The sequence below is a fragment of the Cyclopterus lumpus genome, chromosome 11, assembly GCF_009769545.1.
Source record: "Cyclopterus lumpus isolate fCycLum1 chromosome 11, fCycLum1.pri, whole genome shotgun sequence".
NCBI classification, from domain to species: domain Eukaryota; kingdom Metazoa; phylum Chordata; class Actinopteri; order Perciformes; family Cyclopteridae; genus Cyclopterus; species Cyclopterus lumpus.
This window is the reverse complement of record NC_046976.1, coordinates 6,801,846-6,826,143: the sequence shown is the minus strand read 5'-3', so window position 1 is coordinate 6,826,143 and position 24,298 is coordinate 6,801,846. Positions and strand designations below refer to the sequence as shown.

Sequence of the window (24,298 nt, the reverse complement as noted above, 5' to 3'; positions counted from 1 at the left end):
GTACGATTGTGTAGAATTAAAGTTAAGTCCTCCTGACCAAAGGCTTATGGTGCTCTCAGTATCGGGTTTGGCCTCTGGTAGCTAAAGGGAGGCGCTCTGTCTTTACATACATCACTGTGTCCGAGTCCATCTCTGATCTCACTGGCTCAAAAATGTGTAACGGTGGTCTCTTCATTGTTCTATTTAAAGTGAACTCATTCATCGGTCTTTAAAATGAATACAGAGAAATATATTGCTTGAAGAAAATGAACATTACTTAACTTGTATTGACAAAAAAGAGCTTACAAGTTGTCATTGTTCCCTTCACTGTCGCTCATGCGTGCAGACAGTTCGGTTACGGCGTTCATGTCTATTTGGTGTTTTTTTCCCCCCTCTTGACGGGTCTTACAATTATTTTTTTTATTTGTGAAACTATTTATTATAGTCCCCTTGCTGGTCCCACGTACAGGTATTGTATGCTTCATCTTAAACTTCATTTATTGAGAGTTAATTACGGTTGGGAACTAATCTCTCTCTCTCTTACTTACCTCCAAAACTTAAGTTAAGCTGTCACGGGACAGGAAGAGTGAAAACCAAAAAACAAGATCTGCAACAGGTGTATCGTCGTCACGTAAGCGTTCCCATCTGTCGCTATGTTCACGTCACTCCCTTCTTTCTCCTGCCGCTGTCCTGTGAAGGAATACCCTAAATATTGTCTGCGGCTGTAGACATTAAGACCAGATATTGGCAAAGGACACTTGGTCAAAAGTGTTCTTAAAAAGACACTGTAATGCTGGGCTCCTTGAGGTTTATTGTTCTGGGTCAGACTTATGACATACTATATATTATATACTATACTTTTCTATGGCAAACTACACTATATGTATGGAATACTATATTATAACATACTCTACTGGCTGGAGGCATTCTGTGTTCAAGTTATCGGTACTCATCCCATTTTGTGAACGTGATATCTCGGGAACGCCTGAAGGACATCTCTTTCGAGTTTAACATCCACTTGCACTTTTTTGGTATTTTTTCACATTTTTTCATGACTTTAGGACATTGGCATGGCTCTTGACATACAATACCTTTGTGGCATTTCTATGGCGTACTATACTTCGACATACTCGACTGACTTTTCTTTAATGACATACTACACTGACATTTTAATGACAATTTCATGAGGACTTTTCTGTCATAACTGACTTTTAATGGCATGCTATTGGACAAACTAGTGTGGTTTTTTTTATGACTTGATCTTTTAGTGACATACTAAACAATCTCCTTTCTGGCAAAAAGTGATAGTATAGCAACGCGTGAAAGGATTTAAACAGAGGGCTATTTCATTGTGAAATACTTTTAATAAAAACAGACTATGCTTGTACAGCTGTCATTGACAGCTTTTAAACTGTTTGTCAAAGGATATATTATATTATGCACCTGCCAACGAGTAGAGGTTTGAACTTTTCCTCTTTAATACTGTACTATGAATTTAGACTTTCCTGAAGTTGAGTGAATTTTGAACTAAGACAAGCCAAACTGTAAACACAAGTTTCTATGAACTACTTCAATGGTCAAATTGAAACAAACTGGACCGTTGCTAATGAGATAAACTCTTACGGCTTCAGCTAATCTTGTTTGAGGATCAGGGAGTCGGCAGTCAAATCCCCATAAAACCAAGCCGCTGACCGGTGTTTCGCCCACATGTACTGGAAGCACTGCCACGAATGGATACTGTCAGCTGATTGTGTCTACAGGAGATACCGCTCGCAGGTGAGTCCGTGTTTCTTGTTGGCATGTCCAGTGAATTGTGTTCATTTGTACAGAAACAAGACAGTTTGGTAGAAGACTAAGTTGATTTAAGGTGACAACTGTAAATGTTGGTAGACGACATTCATTGACATTTAGAAAAAGAAATGGAAGCAACATGAGAAAATATTGCTGTCTGTGATCCTAATTGTTATTCTTTGTTGCAGATTAAAAAAAAAAGAAAAAAAACCCCTCATTCCTATCAGTGTATAATCCTGTGACCTTTTTACAGAGCTTGGGAAAACCCCACCTGCCGCTCCACACAAACATCCGCACGAGACGACTGTTGGAATGGATTCCCTCATGTCGCTGGGTGCCCCTCTGAAGCAGTTCACCAGCTGCGTGTCAGGGAAACACACCGCCACCAAGAGAGGGGCCAAGAGGGGCCAGTCTGTCCGCAGAAGCAGCTTCACCCGCAGGAAGAGCGTCAGTCGGAGGAGAAGCCTTCCCTGCAGCAACCAGAAAGTCCCCGACTCCTGGCTCAGACTGTACCAGGATGACCTGAAGAGAGAGAGGTAGGGCAACGTATTTATTCATGGCAACTATGAGCTTGAAAACAATAGTAAACAATTTGTTGCCATCCAGTGATTTATCCATTCTTGCACTGATAATTGTTAAAGACGTTTTTAACCAGCTGAGCTTTTGGCATGTGCACATTTGGATTAATGAGGATAAGGCTGTTCCTCACATGAATAAGCTGCTTGCCCATGTGCCGTTCCTAATGTTGCTCTGTGCCGTTTGCCAAAGGAAACGTCAGCAAGACGTACTGGCCAAGAAGAGCGCAGAGCGGTCGGTCAGAACCCACTTCAGGAGCCACCACTGCCTCCCAAGGGTAAGGGGACAATACAATCAAGAATGACTAAGACATGTTTGCCCATATATCAAATCTTACATTCATCACCTTCTCCTCCACATGCAGCAGACCACCGCTGCCAGAAAACCGGCCTCAGTGAAGGACGAATCCTTCTTCGGGGCCTTCAAAGGCCTCAGTCTGGATGGACTGCTGGGAGACGGCAATGGGTCTTCCTCGGTCTCGATGCCGGCTGCTAGTGGAGATCAGTGCAAAGTTATGTGAGCCCAAACATATTAAGACATTGTTCAAATGGTCCTAATGCTCAAGAGACTTGAAGGACAAAGGACAGGGCCCATAAAGGGAAGATGTTTGGAGTTGAGAATATGAAGACATTTTTTTACAACAGTCGATATTGTTTTTTGTTCTCGATTCCTTGATGGTTGTTTTGCATTTAACTCTGTAAAGTTTGTCTCCTCGAATACATAAAATTGAGCAAATCTGACATGTTGGCCTTGAATTTCATTGATCTAGTGTTCACTCCTGAGCGCTTCCATTATGTATTGCAATTTGAAATCCAAAGCAGAAACTAAACAGGTAATTTGATTTTATTCAACATAAATAAGAAATGTGCAACAAATACCAGTCCGATGTTTTCATTGACAGTATTGAAAATACATTCAAGACATGCAGAACTAAGACACAAAATGCAAAACCTGCATTTGTACTGTAGACTTTAATTTTAACTGCACGATGGTCCAGAAATATATTTCCTGTTCTGCTCAGATCCGACAGCATATTTCCACGGTTGTGTGTAAACTGGTCGGTATTGTATCTATGTGGTAGCATCTATAATGACAACCAGATACTCAAAACCAATGCTACATACCTTTTGGGTATCAACTCCCAAATACATACCTACCTGTTTAACTCCTCCACATTTTAGACTCAGTTTTGAAGACCAATGTAAGGTAGGCTTTTTAACACCAAGCTTTATTTAGTTAAAAAAAAAATAAACAAAAACAATGACAAACCACATTTTTCAGTTATGGAAGAGGAAGATCCATAATTTCTTTCTTACATGAGGCAGGTATGATCTCTGGGTCCAGATCACAGATATGTACATTAGAAAACCAAGTACAAAACTACGTTTGTCAGGATGTGGACGTTTTCGTACGACAAGTATCCCAATGACTGTGATGACGACTTCACAGTTGATTGCAGACGAGGTGGTGAGGACACAGAACTGGGTGTTTTATAACGGTGGGTTTAATCTAAAAGTCCCGTTTTGCGGCATCATTCCCTCTGTTCCATCTTGACTTTCGGGGGCTTGAGGAAGGATCGGTTCTTTTTTTCCTTGCTCTTTTTGCCTTTGGCCTGGAAGGTCCTCCAACTGTCCACACGCCCATCTCTTGTTTCCTGGCAAAATGTGTTACCAAAGCATGGTCATTTAAGAAAATGACAAGGCAATCATGTCTCAATTTAAAGGTCACCGCAGTTGTGGAGGAACACACCTCAAAGTTTTTCTGCCATTCTCTCTCCCGCTTTGCTTTCTCTGCCGTCTCAATCTCTTCCTCTCTTGCCCTTTTCCTGGTAAATTAAGTGGAAAAGAAACAGAATAAACTAGAGTTACCACCTCAGTTGTATGTATGCCGCCTCCAACCAGTCAAGTTGCAGTTTACATTCATCTGTCCAAAATGACTTCATCGTTCACGTATTAGGTAGACGTGTTAAATTCCCATATTTAAAACATAGACATTGTTGAATTATGGCCAAAAACGTGTTTCACAACATTAGTGATCTTGTCTGTTGACCACAAATTGAATCAGTTCATCCTTGAACGCAAGTGGACGTTTGCACCACATTTGAAGAAAGTCTTGAGCCTGGGATGTATGAGGTCACAGTGACCTTGACTTTTGACGGCAGAATCAAATCGATCATTCTCGACTCCAGGCAGATGTTTGCGGCAAACTTGAAGAAATTTCCTCCAGGCATCCCGGAGGTATCGCGTTCGCGAGAATTGTGCGTACGTAGAGACGGACAACTCAAAAACATAATGCTTCCTACCACAGCTGTACGGCATAAATATGAATGAACTGCTTTTCAAATATTAGAGTCCCGATTTACATGATTCAGATGTAAAAAAAGAAAAGACAAGAAAGGGTTACAATCTTTTAAATTCCGTTGTAAACATACCGTGTGAGTCATTTACCTTTCGTGCATGTCCTTTGCTTCCCTTTCCTTCCTCTTGATTTCAAGCTCTGCGAACAGCTTCATGGTCTGTTTGTACACGGCTTGCTTAAACTGGAAAAGTACAAGTCTTTTATAACCCTTAACTGGTAGCATGAAAAATATTCGCTATATAGACAGTCTAAAAATAGACACGATGCTTTAATGTTTTTACAGCTATCACCAATTACTATCTTGACTGGAACTATAATAATTTTTTTTTTTAAACCACTAATGTCCAGGTATGTCTTTCTATAACTTTGACTCACCATTTCAGGGTCGTCCTCCTCCATATCCAATGGCTTCCCATCCTTCTTTAACTGTTTCTTTTTCTCCTTTACCTGTTTGGGAGCACATGTTGGCAGAATATAAAATGTTAAGACAAACAGTTACTCAAGCGAGACGAGTAACATGGAGGCAAAATGCCTTGAACATTTGAGCGGTGAGTCTCACGTTGTGCTCCACGTATTCCTGCCCCGCATGGACCACATCTAGGGCCCTCTTCCTCTGATCCGGTTCCAGTAGGAGTTTGTATGCCTTGTCCACCGCTAGAACAGTGAGACAGTCGGGTGAAACTAAAGTTTTGCTTTCCACCTACCGACAGCATACGCAAAGGGAAGAAGCTGGACGTCCTATTTTACGGTGTCTATTAACATCAGCCAAAACACAAATTGGGCATCATGAAAAAACATGTACACGAGTTTAAAGACAGTAGATGTATATTAACAACATAAAAGTAGTCCGGGATGTATGGAATGTACCTTCAAAGGCTTTCTGTGATCTGATTTGATCATCCTGATTTTTGTCTGGATGCACCAAAATGGACAACTGCACAGTTAAAAAAAAAAAAAAAAAAAAAGGGACCAAATATTAGGAATTAGCAAACGAACATCATTATGGCACCATCCCCAAAACAGCAGGCAAGTCACGTCTTCACGGGGGAAACTGGTCAAATGTAATCATTTATTTTTTCCGCTCACCGCCCGAAATCTTTTCTTCAATTCATCATCTGTTGCCTCAGCATCAATTTGCAGCACCTAGAAATGAGGTGGAACATTGGGATGTTTATTCAACATAGGTTTGTTGGGATGTTTATCCAAAGAGAAGCTACGATAATTATTATTAGGGAATAAAATTGTTATGAGAGCAATGGTGGCTCATACTTTTATGAGTGCTTGCCGACAGCATATTTGTTGGCCTATTATAAATAAAATTCATCCAAAAAGATCAACACACAGTATTTGTTTTGCTGCTTTTGATGGGTGGAGTTCTTTTACTTTGATAGCGTTTTTGGAAATCTACATGGTCTCTACTGCATTCAATCATGCTAGCCGTTTATTAAGTAACGATTCATTTACATTACTACTTTTGAGATAGACACATTTAATGTCATTATAAATTACTTAGGGCTATTCGCCCATTAATCACACTTACCATTGGGACCAACCACTTTGTGATTTGCATCCAACATGATTAATGACATTCATAAACTGACATATTGATAAACACAAACAGTAATGAGGGAAACACTGTATTGGTGGGACACTTGCCTCAAAAGGATTGAGATTGAAGTAGGACGCGCCGGGTCTGAGCAGCCTATCGATCTGCTGCTTGGAGGTCAGCACAGAGTCTCTCTTCTCGATCTGCTTCACCTGTTAGACAGACAATGGCAACTCTCAAAACACAACCGAAGTCTACATGCAGAGTCCACCTGAAGCTGCGCTGTCTGGTGGGTTTTTTACTAGTTCTTCTGGCGACGTCCTAGTTCAGCCAGCATTCAGGAGACACATTTGATGAAACAGGAGGCGGCTCTGCATCTCTTCTGGGAGTCCGACCTCATTCATTCGATAAGCATGAGACCGCCTGAGCGAAGCGAGCACCAGACCAGCGATGGGCAGGAGCAGCTAGCGCTACACGGGCTACCCACCGGCCCCGAGAACCGGTGGGGATTAAGTGACTTGTGGGAGTCGAGGAAAGGAACACTAAAAAAAGACACAGGCGCTCTTCGGCGGTGTCCTTAAAAGCACCCGACAGACGCGTCTGCCCACAGAACATCTCGCTGGACGTTAGCTTCTTAATGTTAGCCGACGGTAATGTCTGCGAGGCCTGTGGGGGACCAGCGCGAGAGCTGTTGCGAAACTTCAGCTGACGCACGGCGCGCGACCGACACCGTAGAAACACACAAACTCACATAAGGTGTATCGTACCTCCGTGTAAAAGTTTTGAAATAATTCATCCGACACATTTTCGGTAGAAGGTTCTCCGCCGGCGGCCGCCATCTTCCCCCCCCGATTTACATGTGACGTCGTAGCGTCACGTGACCATGCGGTCTACTTCATGCAAATCGCTTCACGGTGCCGCTGAAGGGAAGACGAGCTTTATGAATGCGTTGAACGTTATCGTTACGTCAAGAAGAGTTCATAACAACTCGAGGTGACGTTAGAATGACTCGATGTCCGTTTCATGGTGTTAAACGGAGAACAATAAGAGCTCTCGTGCACATAAAGGGTGCATCTCTTATCAACTTAACTTGTCGGGAGAAATACATTCACTGCTGCGTTTTTCAAAATAAAATCCGAATTTTAAACCAGGATTGTGCATATGGGACACGCAGTGAACGGTACAGGAGACCCCTGACAGTTACAGTAGTCCACCCATTAGGTTAGACTGGTGCAGTTTGCAATAAGCAACATGTTGATCATTTACTATAGGAACCACTACTGGACACCAAATCCAAAATGACTTCCATTGTGAAGACCCTGGTAAAAGTTGTGTGAATATAGAAACAGAATAAACATACATACACAAACACACGTTTACTTGGGTATTAACATGTATTGAACAATCAAGAGCAACCGATCATTGATTATGAAATGTCCATCAACTGTAGCTCCTACACTTCTGGAGCGAGTGGAAAGACATTAACCATAAGAATAAGACGTCCACGTCTAATGCACTCCTCTTCACACCTCTTATGAATCCCAGTTATGGCGGTGACAACTTTTGTTGAAAAATCCCACAAAAAAAAAAACATTTTAATGTGACATTTACATCAATTGAGACTTAAGTTGATCAAAGCAACACAAATACAAGCCCAAACGTTCTCCTATACAAGAGTAGCTGCACTAATCCAAAAGTATTCCTCACCTGTGCAGTCTGCCGAGCTGGGAACAGGGAAGCCGGTTTGTGTTCCCGCGACCCCGGGAAACCCTGCGACGACGCCGACTCGCAGTTTGTTGAGGACGGTCTCATGACTCTGAGCTAGAAGAGGGCCACACAGATGAGGACATGTTGACAAATCTTGGTCAATCAGTTAAGCATCAACATGACCAGAGAGACAGACTGTATGATCTCTAACATAATGCAATGCATCATGCAACTGAAAATGTGACCTGATGCAGAGTTAATATTCTGAAAACTAACCCTAGACCTTACAGGACAAATTGGCTCTGGGAAGTAAAAGGTCAGAACATTGAATATTACGTTCCAAATTATATCCAAATGTAAAAGTAGAAACATGTTGAGACCTTCTGAGCATTAGTACAGATAATGAACAATCTTACCAATCAGTCCCTTCCATTTGTGTGAACTCATTCACATGGATGGGGGCAGCTGCTTTACTGCCTGGTGACAAGAGGCAACATATAAAGACATAGTTCTGACATGAGAAACTGGAAAGGAAAACGCCAGCATTTGACGGCACTGCAATACATACCAAAATGTGATACAATAAGCTTTCTTACACAACACTGCTTCCCATTTCAGTCTTACCTGTGCATTATGAACACTGGAGGACTACTACTGCCATCATGTGGCGTTCAAGGGTACAGGCATCTGTTTTGAGGCACAGCCATTGTTCATAAGCCAATCTAAATAATTTTTCAGTGAGCATCCCTCCGGCTATTTGAATACATTATAATAGCAGCTCATCTACTTGATGCATGTGTATTAATTAGCACAGTTGCAGCTCAGAAAATGGACAGATAAAGCAGCGTTGCATAAAAGGAACAATGGCTCTCTAGCCGTGCTGGTGTGAGATTGCTACCTCTAGTGGCATTGGAGGGGAAATGCCCACCACCACCCTCCATTCACAGAATATGTGCAGACAGCTGAGGTGTGGCTTTGGTGCATTGAGCAAAGACGGGCAACAGATGTTTGCAGGATTTTGGGGTTTATAGCGCTTACCAAACTGTATGCCCCCTGGCCGTTTTAATGCAGTCTAAAGAAACAGCCATTTGGCTCTAAATTTGCATACGACTTTTCAAATCGGCATACAGGGAAAAATATGCACTGCTGTGAAGGAAATAATCACATCTCCTGTGTTCTCTAAAACCTAGAAACATGCTGGGAACAATGAATTTGAACATTTCCAATGATTCTAGAGTCAACTTTAGTGACCTGTGTTCTTCATAGCCTGGAAAAAAAAGAAAGAAATCACACTCCCACTGCTAAACTTGATTCGTAGTGCAATACATTAGTAAGGAAACAATTTAAAGAACAAAGTAGAATTATGGCTAGTGTTTCTCCAGTGATTACAAATGGCTACAGGAGAGGAGACAGTACTCTGTGCAAGGCTAGCTCACCCTCGAGTACCGTTCAGGTGAGTTCCTCATTCTAGTGGTGCCGCTCTCAATGCTTCTCCACCTAGGCAGGTTGGAATAAGAGGACAGACACATGAAACAAAATGCAATGATACCATTACAGTTAACAGATTCTGACAGGTGGTCGTTTGCTATGGCACATTTTAGAATTTTAACCCCTTGGATGGTCAGATCCTTGGTATCCTCGAAAAGGAGCGCAGATGGTTGAGATGATGTGCAGATTGTTTTAGAAAAAAAAAAAAGAATTGGGAACAACTCAGCACACAAGTACAAATCCATTCAAAGTCAAATGTGTTCGAACTGTTGTTAGGGTGTCAATACCAGGACCACACCAGTTACATTTCACCAATTATACAGGACTGTCCATGCCTGTACAGTTTGTGTTAACAGGTAAACAAAGTATATGCTTCAGTAAATGTCAGCCTGCCTTAATAAACACCATTCAGGTTAAAGCGGTGTGAAACAACAGAGTCTGGAGTTGCAAGGCACAGCAAATTCACACCTGTGAAAAGAATCCATGGTTTCTTCTACTGAATTACTCCTACTGCGCATACGGCATCCCATAATCATCTGCGTAAAATCTGTTAAACACATTTCTATGCTTCTGCACAACAAATTAGTTTGCTTGGCTGTGTCCCGATAATGTTTCTCTGGCTGGCATTTTAGAAACAGCTTTTTGAAATATATAAATAAAAATAAATCACCTAGAGGGAGCTCTCTGTGTTTTCCTTTTCTTCATGAACAGCATTTAGTGAGGGAAAGCTCAAATCTACTAAAGCATACACTGTTTACCTGTGCACACACATTTTGAAAGACAGGTACAATCTTGAGTAATTGAAAGTCAAAATTGCCAAACGTTTGGTCCTTTAACAGTCATTTGTATTGCTTTAATGTTCACAATTTAAATTCTGAGTGCAGGAGATGACTGTAGTCTGATGTAACATGCACTGAAAATTAAAAAGGGTTAAAATCCTGTGTTCATCCAAACACCATTCAAATTCTCTTGTGCAATGTCAGTCTTTAGTAATTATCCTTTGAGACAAAAGAAATTTGACTTGGAAAAGAAGATCTTCATCCAGATACGGGAATTGATAATCAAATACCGAATGACAACACTGAATTTGAGTATCTGACAATTGACTGATGCTCAGCTTAGTTTTATTGAAACGAAACAAACGTAAAAGTTATAAATACAAAGAACATCAGGACAAACTGCTATGGCTCTTAAGGTAAGCCAAACCAAATTCTATTGGGCAAGTTCAAAGAAAACATAGGAAGTTATGGTATCAGTTAAAAAAAAAACACAATTTGTCTATCTCTAGAAATGCTAGGCATACACTTTGAACATTACAAAACTTTGATTTCTTCCTTCCTGTGGATTCTTTTCTCCACCATTGCAAAAAATGAAGTATGAAGCTCTAACCATATGCATTTATTTACAAGCAAGTCTCTAAGCAACTATGAGAAACCACAAATAAAGGGAGTACAAGAAGGGGAAGGAGGAAAGGGGCATGGGCAAAAACTTCCTGCTAGGCAATATCACTATTTAACGTCCTCTCAGACTTTTGAGAATGAATGTCCACTTTTTTTAGTAAATGTTCATTGTTGGCTTTAAAAGAATCAGGAACAAAACGTAACAATAAAAGTGTTTTGTGTTTGTTTTTTTTAAAGACACATGTCCCAATGTAACCGTAGGAGTAAGAAATGATTCACCACAACGGTTACGTTCCGTTCTTCAGCCAAAAGGCTTTGCAGCCAATCATCTTGAGCCAATTCTGGGGTCTGTCCGTTTTTTCAGAGATATATACAGATTTTTTTTTCATGAGGGGTGAAGAATAAAAAGTCAATCAAAAAATTGTGGCCAATCACCTTTTTTTTTTTTTTTTTTTTTTTTACTGTTGTTTTTCTCTTTTTTTTGTTGTTGTTGCCACTTTGCCAAATACCTTTGGGTGCATCTACTTCCACTGCTGCCCATAAGAATCCTGTGAAAACTCCACGTCATTACTGTAACCATAGTTACCGGAATAGTCGGCCCCTTGCTGCAGGGGCTGCTGGGCGATGGGCTGGGACCCCCAGTTCTGTTGGTTGTTGGTCTGGCGGCGCTTGGAGTCAGGCTGGTTAAACACGTCTGCCTTCCTCTTTCCGCCGACGTTACCACCACGATTGCCCCTGGCCCCGCGAGGACCGCGACCCCTCTGCTGCTGGAAAGGGGCTCCACGCCCTCCTCGGCCACCCCTTGGACCACCAAGGGGGGGCCCTCTTTGGGCGTAGCCACCCCGACCTCGTACCGGGGGTGCTCCACGAGCTCTAGGTGGAGGAGGCCCGCCCCTGCTGGGACGAGTGCCACGGCCCCTCATGGTGTACACTTCTTCGTAGCCATAGTAAGGGTCTTCATAGCCACCACGGTAGTCATGATAGTCATAGCCATAGTAGTCATCATAGTAGTCATCATAGCCATAGTAATCTGGTGGATAGGCATAGCCCCCTCGGCCACCACGACCCCTGCCTCGGCCAGGTGGCGGCATGCGTGGAGGTGGGTAGTAGTAGTAGTCATCATACCTGCAGAGGTCGGGGGATAGACTTACATTTAATGCGTTCCTTGTGAGAGGTCGGGCAGTTGACGAGCCACATGTCTCTGTCTCTCACCCTGAATTCCTGGTGGTCTGCCGAGCTGCTTGGCGCTCTTTCCTCTTCTTGTCTGGGGGCTTTGCCAGGACTATCTCAATTTCCTCTCCTCCTAGCTCTTTCCCGTTCATCTCATCCATTGCCTAACATAAAACAATCCATAAGTGTAACATAAACAGAATCAACAGACGCACAAAATATCTTGTCCGAAGCATGAAAAACCCACCTTCACGGCCGCATCCCTTTCTTCAAAATGGACAAAAGCGTAGTCTTTCAATTTTTTCACTCGCTCCAGCTTTCCAAACTGAGAGAAGGTTTTTTCAAGGAGCTCTTCAGTCACTGCTGTGGCCAGTTTCCTTACAAAGAGCACCTTGACCTATAAAAGACAAAAAACGGTGTAAGTGCTGACAAGGAAAGCTTGGATTACAACACAGGCAGAGCGAGAACAATTCTGCTCAGCTGACATAAATACAGCTAATTTTAAAGAGAAAGACAGAAGACTAACCTTGGCCATGACCTCGGGGTCTGGCTCAGCAACAGGGTCAGCCCACTCTACAGTGACGGGGTTCCCCCACACCTTAACCTTGCCACTCATGAGGCGACGGCGAGCCTGTGCTGCGGACTTGTGATCCTCGTACTCCAGGAAGCAGAAGCCACGGTTTTTCTTCTTGTCATCTGGCTGATGGTACAATATCACCTCTTGGAGACCCTCTGTGCAATAAAACAATATTATCTCTAACTTCCAAAACAGTTGTCATCCTTAATGACTGAGGATTTGTTTTAATGGTTTTCTGAGACAAATTTGGCTTTCTATTATTTTTAACTAACCTGTAACTTTTCCAAAGTCTTCCAATATACTTTCCCTTGTCTTGTTCTTTGGAATTGATCCAACAAACAGGCGATTGTTTGCAACAGATATACACACTCCCAAGTACTTGCCAGAGCGGATTTCATGGTTATCACACTGAAAATAAAACGGGGGAGCCAAAAACGGTGAAATTCATTGTACATGAACAATAAAGTAAAGCACTAAGCAATTTGAAGCTTGAATTATTGTCTTGTTTTTAAAGTTACACTCCAGAGATCAATTCAGACTAATTTCTAAATGTCTAGAGTATTCCTTTAAAATGAAGTCTGTTGTTAAGTGGTTTGAGATGCTTCTTCCAAAGTTGTGCTATTCTACTTACAAGCTTTACAGCCTTTTGTGCATCATCCTTATTGCAGTAGGTAATGAAGGCATAGCCTCTATTCTGACCAGAGAGAGGGTCCATCATTAGCCTGAGGTCCCAGATGGGACCAGCAGACTCAAAGAGAGGCACCAGCTCATCTTCATACAAATCCCTTGGGATTTTTCCAACAAACACCTGATGAAGAGAAAAGTGAAGTGTAAGGATTTGTTAAGTCTGATATGCAGCATGCATGTTCTGCAGGATTCTGAATAATACTGCAGCAGCTAGCTAGCTATATATATATATATATATATATATATATATATATATATATATATATATATATATATATATATATATATATATAATTGATCTACCTCAGTTCCAATCCCTGGTTGTATTCCTTTGAACACATCATCAGGCGGGGGACCTCCATATTTTCTCTGCCCTGTGGTGACATCCAGGGTATATCTAGTCCGCTCCAACAGAGCCTGAAAAGCACCAAAAAAATCCCAACGTTAACTGGGTTGAATGTCTGCAGACATGACATTAATTCTGACCTTCTGCACAAAAAAAAGCTCAGTCACATGACTTTGTTTACCTTTATTTTTGCTTCATCTGGGCCCTTAGTGGACTCTTGTACTTTACTTCCTTGTTTTTCTCTCTGTCTGTAAGTCTTCATCACTCCACAAAGGAAAGCGCTTTTATTCTACATAATAATACATTTAAAAAAACAGGTTACTTATAGTGTACACTGATATAAAAAGGCAATCAAAGACAAACAGGGATTCAATCGATCCACTTGGTTACCTGTACGTGAGACAGGTCACTCTCCTTGAATTGTTGCAGCACAGTAAGCGCCCCCTCCTCATTGAATTCACGCAGTGCATCAATGGCTCTTTCGTCCAGGTCAACATACTCCACCAAGCCTACAATTAAAAAGCGTGTTTCTTACCAGGCTCAGCTACAGTAGTGACATCTCATAGCTCTTTGAGTCAAAAACAACTATTGCCCACCTGTCTGGAAGATGTTATCTAGACTTTCAGCTACTTTTTGGGGCAGCCCAGCGTCCACCAGCGTCTGGTAGTTCTCTGTGTGCGTTGTGGACACATCCATGGGCTCCTCTTCCTCCTTAACAGGAGCGGAGCTACCGTTCACCTCGGCATCAGCCATCGTCCTGTACAACAGCAACGAAGAAACACACTGTATTCAGTAAAAGTTAAACATAAGGTTGTATTGTTCTTGATTAGGACGGATCCACAAATACAGACATTTTTATTGTCACTCTCCAAAAATGAACATTTGCTTAAATTAATCTTTCTGCAAATAGTTTTCAAACGCATGGATGCGATCTGACTTTTAGGTAACATAACACGTTAGAGACACCACCGACAGCTAACGTTACCGTCCCGCCCCCTTCACATGCAGCGAGCTAACGAGGTTGACACATTTTATTTCCACATTTACGTGCACGCGCTTACTTGGCGCGCGCAGCTTTCAACAGTCGGATGCGGTTTTTTTACAGATGTCAGAGCAAAATCGACCTCGAGCATTTTTTTTTTAAAATCTCCGACCTAAGAATAATATTGGTGAGCAGGCTGGCTGACGAGCTTGTACTTAGGCCTCTCCCTGCAGAGACAGCGTTCGGACACACACACACACAAACACACGCTCCTACAAGGTGCAAACAGATAGCTAGCGAAACTCACCGCTCTGATTCGGTACACGAACAGTGGCGCGTGTTAAAATGCGGAACGAGTATCTGGTCGCGGGTACAAAAATTGTCCAATATGAATAATATGTTTTAGTCTAAACCACGAGACAAATTTCCAGACAGCTATAGTCTCGTCGTCGGCTCGCCCGAACAACGCAACTGCGCCGCAATCATCGCGAGATGTGACCAACAACGCGCCGAGGGGCGGGTGTGCTCGTTTTGGCTTCTTTTCACTCACAACCGCTTGAGTCTGACTTATGTGCCTTTATGTTGAGCACGTAGACAATCCAAATACAATACAACCCCGATATTCATATGGGATACACGCTTACTTTACACGAGGTAGGGAAGCGGCTTTGATTTCTTTGAACAATGCTAGAGGAGAGCTGCATCCCAGTTAAATGCCTTCCACAATCAATCTAACTGGGAAGCGCGGTGAATCAAAGCGAACGCTTCCTCACCTATCCAACTACATAATGTAGTCTTTGTACAGGTCCAGACTAATTATTCTAACGACTAGAGTTACTTAAATCCCAATACACAACTGACATTTGACAATAATCAAGAGGTATACAAGGATGCACAGACATGTTCAAACGCGTTCATGAAATGTCAAAAATTAAGGGCTTTATTGGTTTATTGGTATTTATGATGCCAGTATGAAGTGTCATGCAGGACCTGCCTTGACAAGCAGTGAATAAATCAATATTGGATCATGATTAACTTGGCAATCAGATGGTCGGAAGGAGAAATTACAAAAGCTTTAGTCATCATGGTTCAGCTTTCTGATTTTCCCATTGTGACGGTCAATCTCCTTTTGTAGGCGCTCAATCTCCTTTTTGTGATGCTCAATCTCCTCCATGTGATGCTTCCTCAGTGCCTGCATCTGCTCCTTCTCCTTCTGCCTGCAGGTGCAAACACAGTGATGGAAGAATTGGGATCAAAACGTGTGATTACCAGGCTACGACTAATATAATGGCATGCTTTTCCATAGTGGCAATTTTAGACTCTGGCAGGGCTCCGTCGAGGCCAGTGGTTTTTGAATGGTAAATCAACTTGCATTTATAGAGCGAATTTCTAATCTTCTGACCACTTGATTCGCATAGCCGAGGCTACCATACAAGGGGCCACCTGCACATCAGATTATAATCTCATCATCATCAACACACCGATGGCGCAGAACAACACTTGGAGCAATTGGGAGTTCAGTGTCTGGCCCAAGTACACTTCCACATGGGGACTGGAGGAGCCAGGGATTGAACTGCCGATTTGAAGATTAGTAAACAACCTAATCGACTTGCTGAGCCACAGCCATGAACATATATGAGGAGGTTGTATGTATGACAGTTACAAGTAGCTATCAGACTTAAAAGGTATACATCTAGCTGTCATACACAGTACAGGTGCAGTTTTTTTAGGGGGGGGGGGGGGGGGTGCTGGAGCATTGAGTAGTGCCTTTGAGAGGTTTAAGGAGGTTCATAATTGTCATTAAAGAAACATGCCAATGAGTGGCCATCGGGGACCCTTTCCACAGGGTCATTTACCGTGGTTTGCCTTGCCTGACTGTGCGCCCGTTTTCTCACCTGAAGTACCGCTCCTCCTCTGCCACTTCTCGTTTTCCAAATGCGCCCCCTGCCGCCCTCACAGAGCCTCCTCCGCCTCCACCTTTGCCTGCGCCCTTGCCCAACTCGCCAAGCTGGAATAAGCAGAATGAAGCCTCACAATTCTCACAAGTCACCGCCCGCTAGCAGGTGTATGTATGAGTGCGCGATTGAATAGGTGAAGCACTTTGTCGAATAACGTGCAACGGTGTCACATAAATGCAGTGCATTAACCATAATTATTTAACAAATTAGGACACGTAAAAAGTTACTTCTCCTTTTTTGCTCATTGAGCAAACCTAAAATAAAATCAATGCATTTATTGTTGGTACTCAAACGAATGTTGCACAGACTCTTTGTTAGTGGCGCCAGTAAACTAATTCATCAAGCTGGACACATGGTATTGTTTCCAATATAACAAATGTCTTTGAACTTCTTTAGGGAAATACATCTACGAATCAAAAACACCACAACGTCGTCCTAAGCGTTAACTCTTTATTATGCAATCTTTGAAACAAGCTCGGCAACAGCAACAGAAAAACAACTCCATCGCTCTTCTGGGACGACATGGTGAAGCGCATTTAATGTCTTATTTATTTACGTCATTGTTAGTCTGCACTCTCCAACTGTTCCTTAACCCATTAAAATGTGTTACGGTTTAACAAGCGACCGTGTTAACTCGCGACGTAGTTAATACAGCTATTGAAAATAGGATGAGAACACGTAACTTAGCTGTTCTCGTGAATGCCGCATTGTTACATTTTTCAATACAGTGTCAAACCCTCTCATATAAAACGTATATATAAATGTCATATACAAAATAAATAGTGTTCTCGTCCCTTTTTCCAAACCGCTGGCGTAACTACGACAACAACGGACGCGTTCGGCTGTAAGTCGCCAGTTAACAGGGTCGCCTGTTAAACCGCAACACCGGTTGGTCGCAGCCACTTCGTTTGCTTCCTATATGGCTGCGTATGAACACAGCGAGCGTTTCACAAGAGGGCATTTAAGTATTATCGCAGACTCCTGCGTTAACTACTCGAGTAACTTTAAAAACACAAAGTTACCAGTAACACAGACGTTTTTGCGTTCAACAAAGGATGATTAGCAACATTTCTGACGCAACATCGGAGCCATAAGCCTCACGCTACAGTTGTGACACGCGACACGCAGAAAGGTCATCAGTGCACGCGCACAAAAAGTGGAGCCCTGACCGCACGAGCTAACGACTAGCTACCCGGGATAATCCGCCATATCAACAACTTTACTGATATTAGCAAGCTAATGCTAACGTTCAAGAAGTCATCAGTCTACCGCATTTCGGACGTTGCGTTACCTGATCAGACGCCATTCTAATCTGAGAGGCGACGCATCTCCTTAAATCTGCTCTAAGAAGAAGCCGTGCCATGACGCTGGTATTATTAGGGGGCAGCTGCAACGGGGCAGAGGCCACTTCGGTGTTTCTTCTGCCCAACTCGAAATGCGGAAATCTTAAATAAATGTCTCTCCCGTGTGGGTGTGGAAACCATGGATGTATTGGTGGAAACCCGGTCCTTCCGTGCATGCGTTGCTGCCGCCAGGCGGCGAGGGGTGAGAACTGCAGGAGTTATGTGCAATGGCCGCTTGAAATGTACACTTCAAGTGTGTCAACACGCAACAAACCAGTTGACCGTTATGTTAAACCACGCGCGCATAAAGATTTGATACAATTGTGTTTGGTAATTTACTTTGTTCTGTTGTCACAGGTCACTATATATATATATTTTCTTTGAAATGCAACATTCATACCCAACTTACTCAGTTATTGTTGGAACATTTATTATTTTAAATAGGCTTGCCCAAAGAATACAAATCAAATTTGTACATGTGTAACTGACCTGCTCTTCTCGGACTGAAATGCTCTCTGGATATCACAAGCAATTCGCTATAATTATTCATTTGTAATATATATCGGTCATTTAGCATTGCCATTTCCCCTGTGATTAGCAATAAAGGAAATGGGTCTTTCCAGGAAACTTCATTTTTTTGTTGATGGTATGAATGTTTCATATATTTCATGGTGGGATTTATGAATATTTTGGTCCTATATTGTGTCTCCCACAGCACTTGTACGGAACTAAAGAAGCACAACGTAAAGCTCAAGAACTGTTCATCCACCCATCTTTTCAACCAATGATTCCTGTTTAAAAACCTTGCAGCATACACAGATCCTCAAAACAGGTCTCAAGTCCAAGACAGATAAGTGTGGCGCCATGCAAACAGTAGGATAACAAGCACATTATATTTCACTGATTGGCTATAAAGATACGCCTTCAACAATACAACATACACAGATTCCCCCTCTTTTGTTTTCAGTCATTTTTATCTATTGATCACTTCTGAAAATCTGCACAGAATCTAATTAATGTCATGCTCATATTTTGTAAGCACTGTCTGAAGACCTCTGACATCATTTGTGAAGTGCTGGATGAGACACACTCAGCAGCACAAAGGGAAGCTTTGCCCAGTAAAAGGAGGTGCACTGTTTAGTACAGATGAGTCATAATGGAGTCCCACTGATAAAGAGTCCTCCCTGCCCGACAAAGCACAGGCCAGCACAATGTGGTACGAGCTCACCTTTAGTGCCTGACACTCCCCTTTCATCGTCTGAATCCTGCAGAGTTGATGCTCAAATGTAGGAGGGGGATGCTGTTGTGATGACGTGTTGCATCCTGTCAAAGCTGTTCAAGTTCAGCAATGACCTTGATGATCCGGAAGCGTTATTGAAAAGAGAAGCATACTTGTTGAGCCCCTGTGTTCTGCCATGCAACATCCTTGGTCTATAAAATGGAAACAAAGACGAGGGATGTATAAAAGCGTCAACACAACTTGGAGACTGTAACAGAGTAAAAACAGGGTCAATGAGAAAACTCTTGCACAGTGTTTCTCTGAAATAAATGAGGTCCTTTGCCTTTCCAGGTTTGATTTGAACACTTAAAGATACATTTTGGACATTACCTCAGTAAGAGCATACTGCACCAGGGAGGTAGTGACACCGTTGCAACAAATGGTGGCAGTATACTCTCGTACAGATTGAGACCTTCCGCTTTTGCAGTGAATACGTGATGGCTTCATATGGCATTCATGTATAACAATTCCCTCTTTGCTTGTAAGGGATGTGCTGCACTCATTTAGCTTCAAATGAGCGTAGAAATTGAGTTTCATATAAAACATTGAATATATATATATATATATATATATATATATATATATATATATATATATATGTGTGTATCAGAGGTTGCTGGTTGTGTTGCATAACAGCAGAGTAATGACGGCAGCATCTTTGATCCTAAACCGATTGACACATATTTTATTTCCATTTGAATACATTTTAATATAAAATTACATCTGAGTATGAAATGAATCCTTGTTGAATAGAACCGGAAGTCAATTTGTTGTGTGCGAGAAAATATCAGCGAACACATTAAGAACAACTAAACTTTTAAGGGACTTTTTGTGTGTGTGGCCGTGCACGAACCGTGCATGTTTTTCTATGGTCATGTATGGACTTCCGGTCCACTGGATACAGAGCAGCCCGTTTACTGGATCCTTTCAGAGCTGCTCACCTCGCAGGCTCAAGTGTTGCCATAGGAAATAGTATCCTGGCAACAGCACTAACCTGAGCAAAGACAAAGTAAGGTCATGCAGACAACAAGAATTGGATGTTCCTGTATGAACAACTCATTTTATAACCGCTGCTTGCAAGAAATTCACTGTAACTTTGCTTTCAGCCATTTTGCATTATTATTCGGTATGACATTTAGTGTGAACACACATTATTCTTGCATGCTCCATTTAAGAAACTTTTTGGTTCAGTCTTTTGTTAAATCCACATGTTTAGATGTCATGCATAATGCTCACAATGTGCCTTCTTCTACCAGTGCACTATCAATAATTTGAATAAATCTGAAATCCATTCATACCTCTGGAATAAAAGCATGCTGATACCCCTGGGGATGTAAGGATTAGGGTTAGGGTTACATATTTCTGAGGTAATAGCACTGTGTTAGTTTTGAGTCACTTTAGAAAGGTACTGAAATGACAAATACATTAATTTCCTTGAAGCCTGTGGAGCACATTTATGAAAAATGTAATAATTGGAATTGCAATGCAGGAAACTGATATTTTGTAAGCATAAACCCTTATTGGTATTTTAATGTGTTCAGACTTCTTGGTTTCCTCTATGTGCATTCAGCTCATCTAATTCTTATAACCTGCTAGTGCTGAAACTCCTTGTTCCTAATAGCCTTCATGAGCAGCCTGGATGTTGCTACTGTTGCCATGGCGACTATCAGATTTGATATAGGGTCCAGATTATTTGTGTTGTGTACATACAGGGTCTTTTTGCCAAGGAGCATTGACGGGCATTAGGCTATTTAGCGGATTCACAGGCAGCCTTGCAATAATTAACAGAGAATTTACTAATTTAGCAAACTGATTGCAAGGTCTGGCGGCCTGTCCAGGGTGTCCCCTGCCTTCGCCCTATGTCAGCTGGGATAGGCTCCAGCGCCCCCGCGACCCTAATGAGGATAAGCGGTATTGAAAATGGATGGATGGATGGATGATTGCAAGGTGTTTAATGGGAGTGTGTCCTCAAAAAGACAATCAGTTCTTTTGGAAGAGTTAATGTGGTCTAATCACCTTTTCCTCAAGCGGGCAACACAGAATCAGACTGCTCTCTAAAAGTGCTGCTGTAGCATTCACTAACAGATTTAACTTTGCATTCCATATCATTGATAATTGGCCACCTTGTACAATCACATAATTGTCTGTAATAGTGAGACACAAGCTGCTCTGTTTAACATGCTTATAGCAGGTATAATGTATACCGTCTTCACCCTCTTAATTGTGCGTGTTAGCTCAGCATGCTAATATTGGCTGATTAGCACTAAACACAAATTCACCTGGTGCTTGTAGCATTCACTAATAGCTGCATTATACAGTTAAAGCTTGGAGTCTCATTACATTACAGAGTTGAGACAAACATGTATATGAACAATATTCTACAGCAATGCTATTTTGAGCTAAATGGTAATCTCACTCGGCTAACTCAATTGCTAAATAGCACTAAACATAAAGCAGGCTGCAATTGGGGCTGATGTCAACAGTCAGTGCTAAAAGTGATAGGCCTACAAACATCCTGAAGGGGGCATGAATTATGTGTGGATTAACTGTAATTACCAGCAGACTGCTTTTGCAGACGTGTGACCACATTGCGCCTCTTTGTTCCAGCAGATTTTATGGGACAAAAGGCCACAATTCAATATCAAAGCAGTTTGCATTCCACCAGTAGGCCTACCAAAGCTGGTCATTAGCCGCCCCCAGTCAAGTCAACCCCTGGGGCTAGCATATGGTCTGAAGGTAAGACTGGTGGCAATACCCTCCAGGAAAAAAACACTCTCAAGAGACTGCTGGCATTTAGCTATGACGCACGGACACCATGTCATTCAGAGGTAAAGGAGCCACAGCAGGACGGAAAGTGTGAGAACAAGAGAGTGTGTGTGAAAGAGAGAAATATAGAGAGAGACACACCAATCTAGTGTTAGATATGTATAAGTGCTTATTTCAGATTAGTGAGCGACCATAAAATATCCCACAGTCCTCATCATTCATCCTCCCTGTGCTGATTTACTGAGTGTCCGTGATTGCTTTAAATATGTATTGACAGTGAAGAGAAACGGATAAGCCAAGCTTTCAGATCTGTTACGCTCTGGGAAACAAGAGTATCATTTGAGCTGAAGGACATGTTGTGCCACAGCTGAAAACAATGCATGTAGCTAATCTTCAGAGCTCGAGTTTGGTTTTCCAGTAAGGATATGAAACCCACAGTTATGTAACAAAACCCAGCACGATGCAGTACCTCGACTGAACACAATGCAATCAGTTTTTGTTGGGGTCTAACTATGAATATTATACATTTTAAACTCATACTTTCAATATTAATAATATGAATATAAAAACTCGTAGGATTAGAAGATAGTTATTATAATATCAGAGAATTCAATACACCAAACCACACAAGAGTTAAAAAAAACTATTTCACTCTTCTATTTAGTAGCAGTTCATATCACATGATCATCTTCAGCTTCAGTTATTGTGGATTTTAACGTTCTATTTCTCTCTAAACAAATCTTAAAATCGAATGTGTTTATGATAAGGGATCAGAATTGATGATGTCTGAACATACAATTGACAATGCTGCCAAACTCAATCTGCTGACATGTGATTGACAGCTCCAAAACAGCTCCTAAATGGACCTTGTGACAAGAACCTGTTGCTGTTTTACAATATTATTATTATTATTATTATTATTATTATTATTATTATTATTATTATTATAGTGTTATTGCTGGAATTGTGGTTTGTAATGCTTTTATTGTGTGCACACCTCCAGCGTAACGTTTTGTTGGTACCTCCATGTAAATAATAGTAAATTACATAACATATAAAGGCATGAGTTAGCAGGTGGTACTTTAGTGACTTGCTTGCCGACAGTTTCAATTGATAATCTAAAAGACATGACTGGTTCCAGAGATATAATCCATAAACCAATTCTTAATTGTCTCTCTAATTATTGCTTCTGTCCAACGTCACAGATTAAATGTAAACTCACAATGTCAAACAATTTTTAGGTGAAATGCAAATAGAGGTATTAATGGTTTCATGCATAGAGAGCCAAAGCTATATTTACTTTCATTTTTCCCTCAGCCTTTTCTTGTTTTCCTTGTAACAACAATAAATACATTCTTTAGAAATAAAAATACATTCAATTACCACCTATACAATTTCAAATAGTTATTCAGGGTTAACAAAAACGATAATGAAGTGAATTAAGCCTTCTCTTTTTCATTGTTTTTCATTTCCTCAATATATGTATATATATAATCATTTTAACTACAGGAGATGAAAACAATTCAGAATTCAACCTTGCTGCTACACTTGATGATTATAATAATGTCATGTACTGCTGACAATCATTATCAGGACATTACTGCTGGTGGAAAGAATTGGCGCCTTCTCTGTCTGTATTCTCACTTCTCTTTGGGAGTTTAAAGACCTTTTCTTCTTCGACAGTCTTTAGGATTAACATCTGCTGTTTCTATAGCAACAGCCTTCAATTAAGAGACAGCCAGGACCTCGCTGTTACTGCCAGCAAGGTGCTAATTGATACTGGATTTCACGTTGTGAAGGGGTAGGGGGTTGAGATGAGAAGTAAGAGTTGTGTGTGTGTGTGTGTGTGTGTGCGTGTGTGTGCGTGTGTGTGTGCCGGATAATGGGGGTTGGTTAGTCATCAACAGCTTTAGAATGTTATTAGCATTGGATTTGATTTATTAATGTCTGTTGAGGAGAGAGAGACTGCATCCTTGTAGATATCAAACATTCAATAGTCTAGGCCTCTTTGAAGCTTCATACAAACTGTATATGTGTGTTTATGTGGGCGTACAGTATGATTAGCTGTTGCAACCAATTGTACCTTAAAGGGATGTTGTATGTCATGATTGAGCAAGGCTGAATAAAGATTGTTTTAAATGCACTTTATATACTGTATGCAGTGAAATGCAGGGAAAGATGGCATCTACAGTAAAGCATCATTTGCACACAAGCCAGTCTGCTCTCCAGCTGACTTCACAAAATGAGCAGCGCTTAACAAATGGAGAATGTAAATCTCATTTTGCGTATGCCTTGCAGCAGAATTACAGCTGGTTCAATTAAAATGAAGAACAAGAGCTGATTCT

General features: G+C 41.5%; 4 protein-coding genes across 10 annotated transcripts; 1 reads left to right on the top strand and 3 right to left on the bottom strand.

The window, feature by feature from the left end:
• The first annotated feature begins 104 nt into the window (after positions 1-104).
• On the top strand, positions 105-3,089 carry si:ch211-81a5.8 (uncharacterized protein LOC560648 homolog). 3 transcript variants are annotated; one of them, XM_034545239.1, is made up of 4 exons: positions 105-1,755; positions 2,024-2,306; positions 2,539-2,623; positions 2,711-3,089. In XM_034545239.1, the coding sequence occupies exons 2-4, from the start codon at positions 2,083-2,085 to the stop codon at positions 2,864-2,866; spliced, it is 465 nt and encodes a 154-aa protein (XP_034401130.1). In that variant the 5' UTR covers positions 105-1,755; positions 2,024-2,082; the 3' UTR covers positions 2,867-3,089. The 3 variants fall into 3 exon arrangements, with proteins under 3 accessions (XP_034401130.1, XP_034401131.1, XP_034401129.1); XM_034545240.1 differs by having other exon boundaries at positions 105-2,306; positions 2,714-3,089; XM_034545238.1 differs by having other exon boundaries at positions 105-2,306.
• Positions 3,090-3,548: 459 nt separating this feature from the next.
• dnajc8 (DnaJ (Hsp40) homolog, subfamily C, member 8) lies at positions 3,549-7,139 on the bottom strand. Of its 2 annotated transcripts, none has more exons than XM_034545236.1 (9): positions 7,018-7,139; positions 6,361-6,462; positions 5,791-5,847; positions 5,572-5,638; positions 5,264-5,358; positions 5,080-5,151; positions 4,794-4,885; positions 4,096-4,171; positions 3,549-4,000 (listed from the first exon to the last, which is right to left on the bottom strand). In XM_034545236.1, the coding sequence occupies exons 1-9, from the start codon at positions 7,087-7,089 to the stop codon at positions 3,878-3,880; spliced, it is 756 nt and encodes a 251-aa protein (XP_034401127.1). In that variant the 5' UTR covers positions 7,090-7,139; the 3' UTR covers positions 3,549-3,877. The 2 variants fall into 2 exon arrangements, with proteins under 2 accessions (XP_034401127.1, XP_034401128.1); XM_034545237.1 differs by having other exon boundaries at positions 7,002-7,108.
• Positions 7,140-7,907: 768 nt separating this feature from the next.
• Positions 7,908-15,105, bottom strand: LOC117738999 (heterogeneous nuclear ribonucleoprotein R). 4 transcript variants are annotated; one of them, XR_004610149.1, is made up of 14 exons: positions 14,915-15,105; positions 14,222-14,382; positions 14,016-14,134; positions 13,807-13,914; positions 13,583-13,696; positions 13,224-13,400; positions 12,865-13,000; positions 12,542-12,747; positions 12,263-12,412; positions 12,058-12,179; positions 11,432-11,970; positions 9,394-9,454; positions 8,374-8,434; positions 7,938-8,071 (listed from the first exon to the last, which is right to left on the bottom strand). XR_004610149.1 is itself a non-coding variant. In XM_034545230.1 (12 exons), the coding sequence occupies exons 2-12, from the start codon at positions 14,376-14,378 to the stop codon at positions 9,420-9,422; spliced, it is 1,863 nt and encodes a 620-aa protein (XP_034401121.1). In that variant the 5' UTR covers positions 14,379-14,382; positions 14,915-15,105; the 3' UTR covers positions 7,908-9,419. The 4 variants fall into 4 exon arrangements, 2 of the variants coding, with proteins under 2 accessions (XP_034401121.1, XP_034401120.1); XR_004610148.1 differs by having other exon boundaries at positions 7,913-8,071; positions 8,374-9,454; XM_034545230.1 differs by having other exon boundaries at positions 7,908-9,454.
• Positions 15,106-15,524: 419 nt separating this feature from the next.
• Positions 15,525-18,080, bottom strand: atp5if1a (ATP synthase inhibitory factor subunit 1a). The gene is made up of 3 exons (XM_034545232.1): positions 17,857-18,080; positions 16,503-16,615; positions 15,525-15,824 (listed from the first exon to the last, which is right to left on the bottom strand). The coding sequence occupies exons 1-3, from the start codon at positions 17,926-17,928 to the stop codon at positions 15,683-15,685; spliced, it is 327 nt and encodes a 108-aa protein (XP_034401123.1). The 5' UTR covers positions 17,929-18,080; the 3' UTR covers positions 15,525-15,682.
• Positions 18,081-24,298: the final 6,218 nt, after the last annotated feature.

Excerpts from the sequence above, each read along its gene's own strand:
- si:ch211-81a5.8 (XM_034545239.1), top strand. The coding sequence starts at position 2,083 with ATGGATTCCCTCATGTCGCTGGGTGCCCCTCTGAAGCAGTTCACCAGC. Across the intron at positions 2,307-2,538 it reads GATGACCTGAAGAGAGAGAG|GAAACGTCAGCAAGACGTAC; the intron begins GTAGGGCAACGT and ends CGTTTGCCAAAG. Across the intron at positions 2,624-2,710 it reads GCCACCACTGCCTCCCAAGG|CAGACCACCGCTGCCAGAAA; the intron begins GTAAGGGGACAA and ends CTCCACATGCAG.
- dnajc8 (XM_034545236.1), bottom strand. The coding sequence starts at position 7,089 with ATGGCGGCCGCCGGCGGAGAACCTTCTACCGAAAATGTGTCGGATGAA. Across the intron at positions 5,848-6,360 it reads TCAATCTCAATCCTTTTGAG|GTGCTGCAAATTGATGCTGA; the intron begins GCAAGTGTCCCA and ends CCTCATTTCTAG. Across the intron at positions 5,152-5,263 it reads AGGAATACGTGGAGCACAAC|GTAAAGGAGAAAAAGAAACA; the intron begins GTGAGACTCACC and ends GCTCCCAAACAG.
- LOC117738999 (XM_034545229.1), bottom strand. The coding sequence starts at position 14,378 with ATGGCTGATGCCGAGGTGAACGGTAGCTCCGCTCCTGTTAAGGAGGAA. Across the intron at positions 13,697-13,806 it reads CAGATGAAGCAAAAATAAAG|GCTCTGTTGGAGCGGACTAG; the intron begins GTAAACAAAGTC and ends GGTGCTTTTCAG. Across the intron at positions 11,971-12,057 it reads CAGACCACCAGGAATTCAGG|GTATGATGACTACTACTACT; the intron begins GTGAGAGACAGA and ends CGACCTCTGCAG.
- atp5if1a (XM_034545232.1), bottom strand. The coding sequence starts at position 17,928 with ATGGCACGGCTTCTTCTTAGAGCAGATTTAAGGAGATGCGTCGCCTCT. Across the intron at positions 16,616-17,856 it reads TTAGAATGGCGTCTGATCAG|CTTGGCGAGTTGGGCAAGGG; the intron begins GTAACGCAACGT and ends TGCTTATTCCAG. Across the intron at positions 15,825-16,502 it reads GAGGAGGAGCGGTACTTCAG|GCAGAAGGAGAAGGAGCAGA; the intron begins GTGAGAAAACGG and ends TTGCACCTGCAG.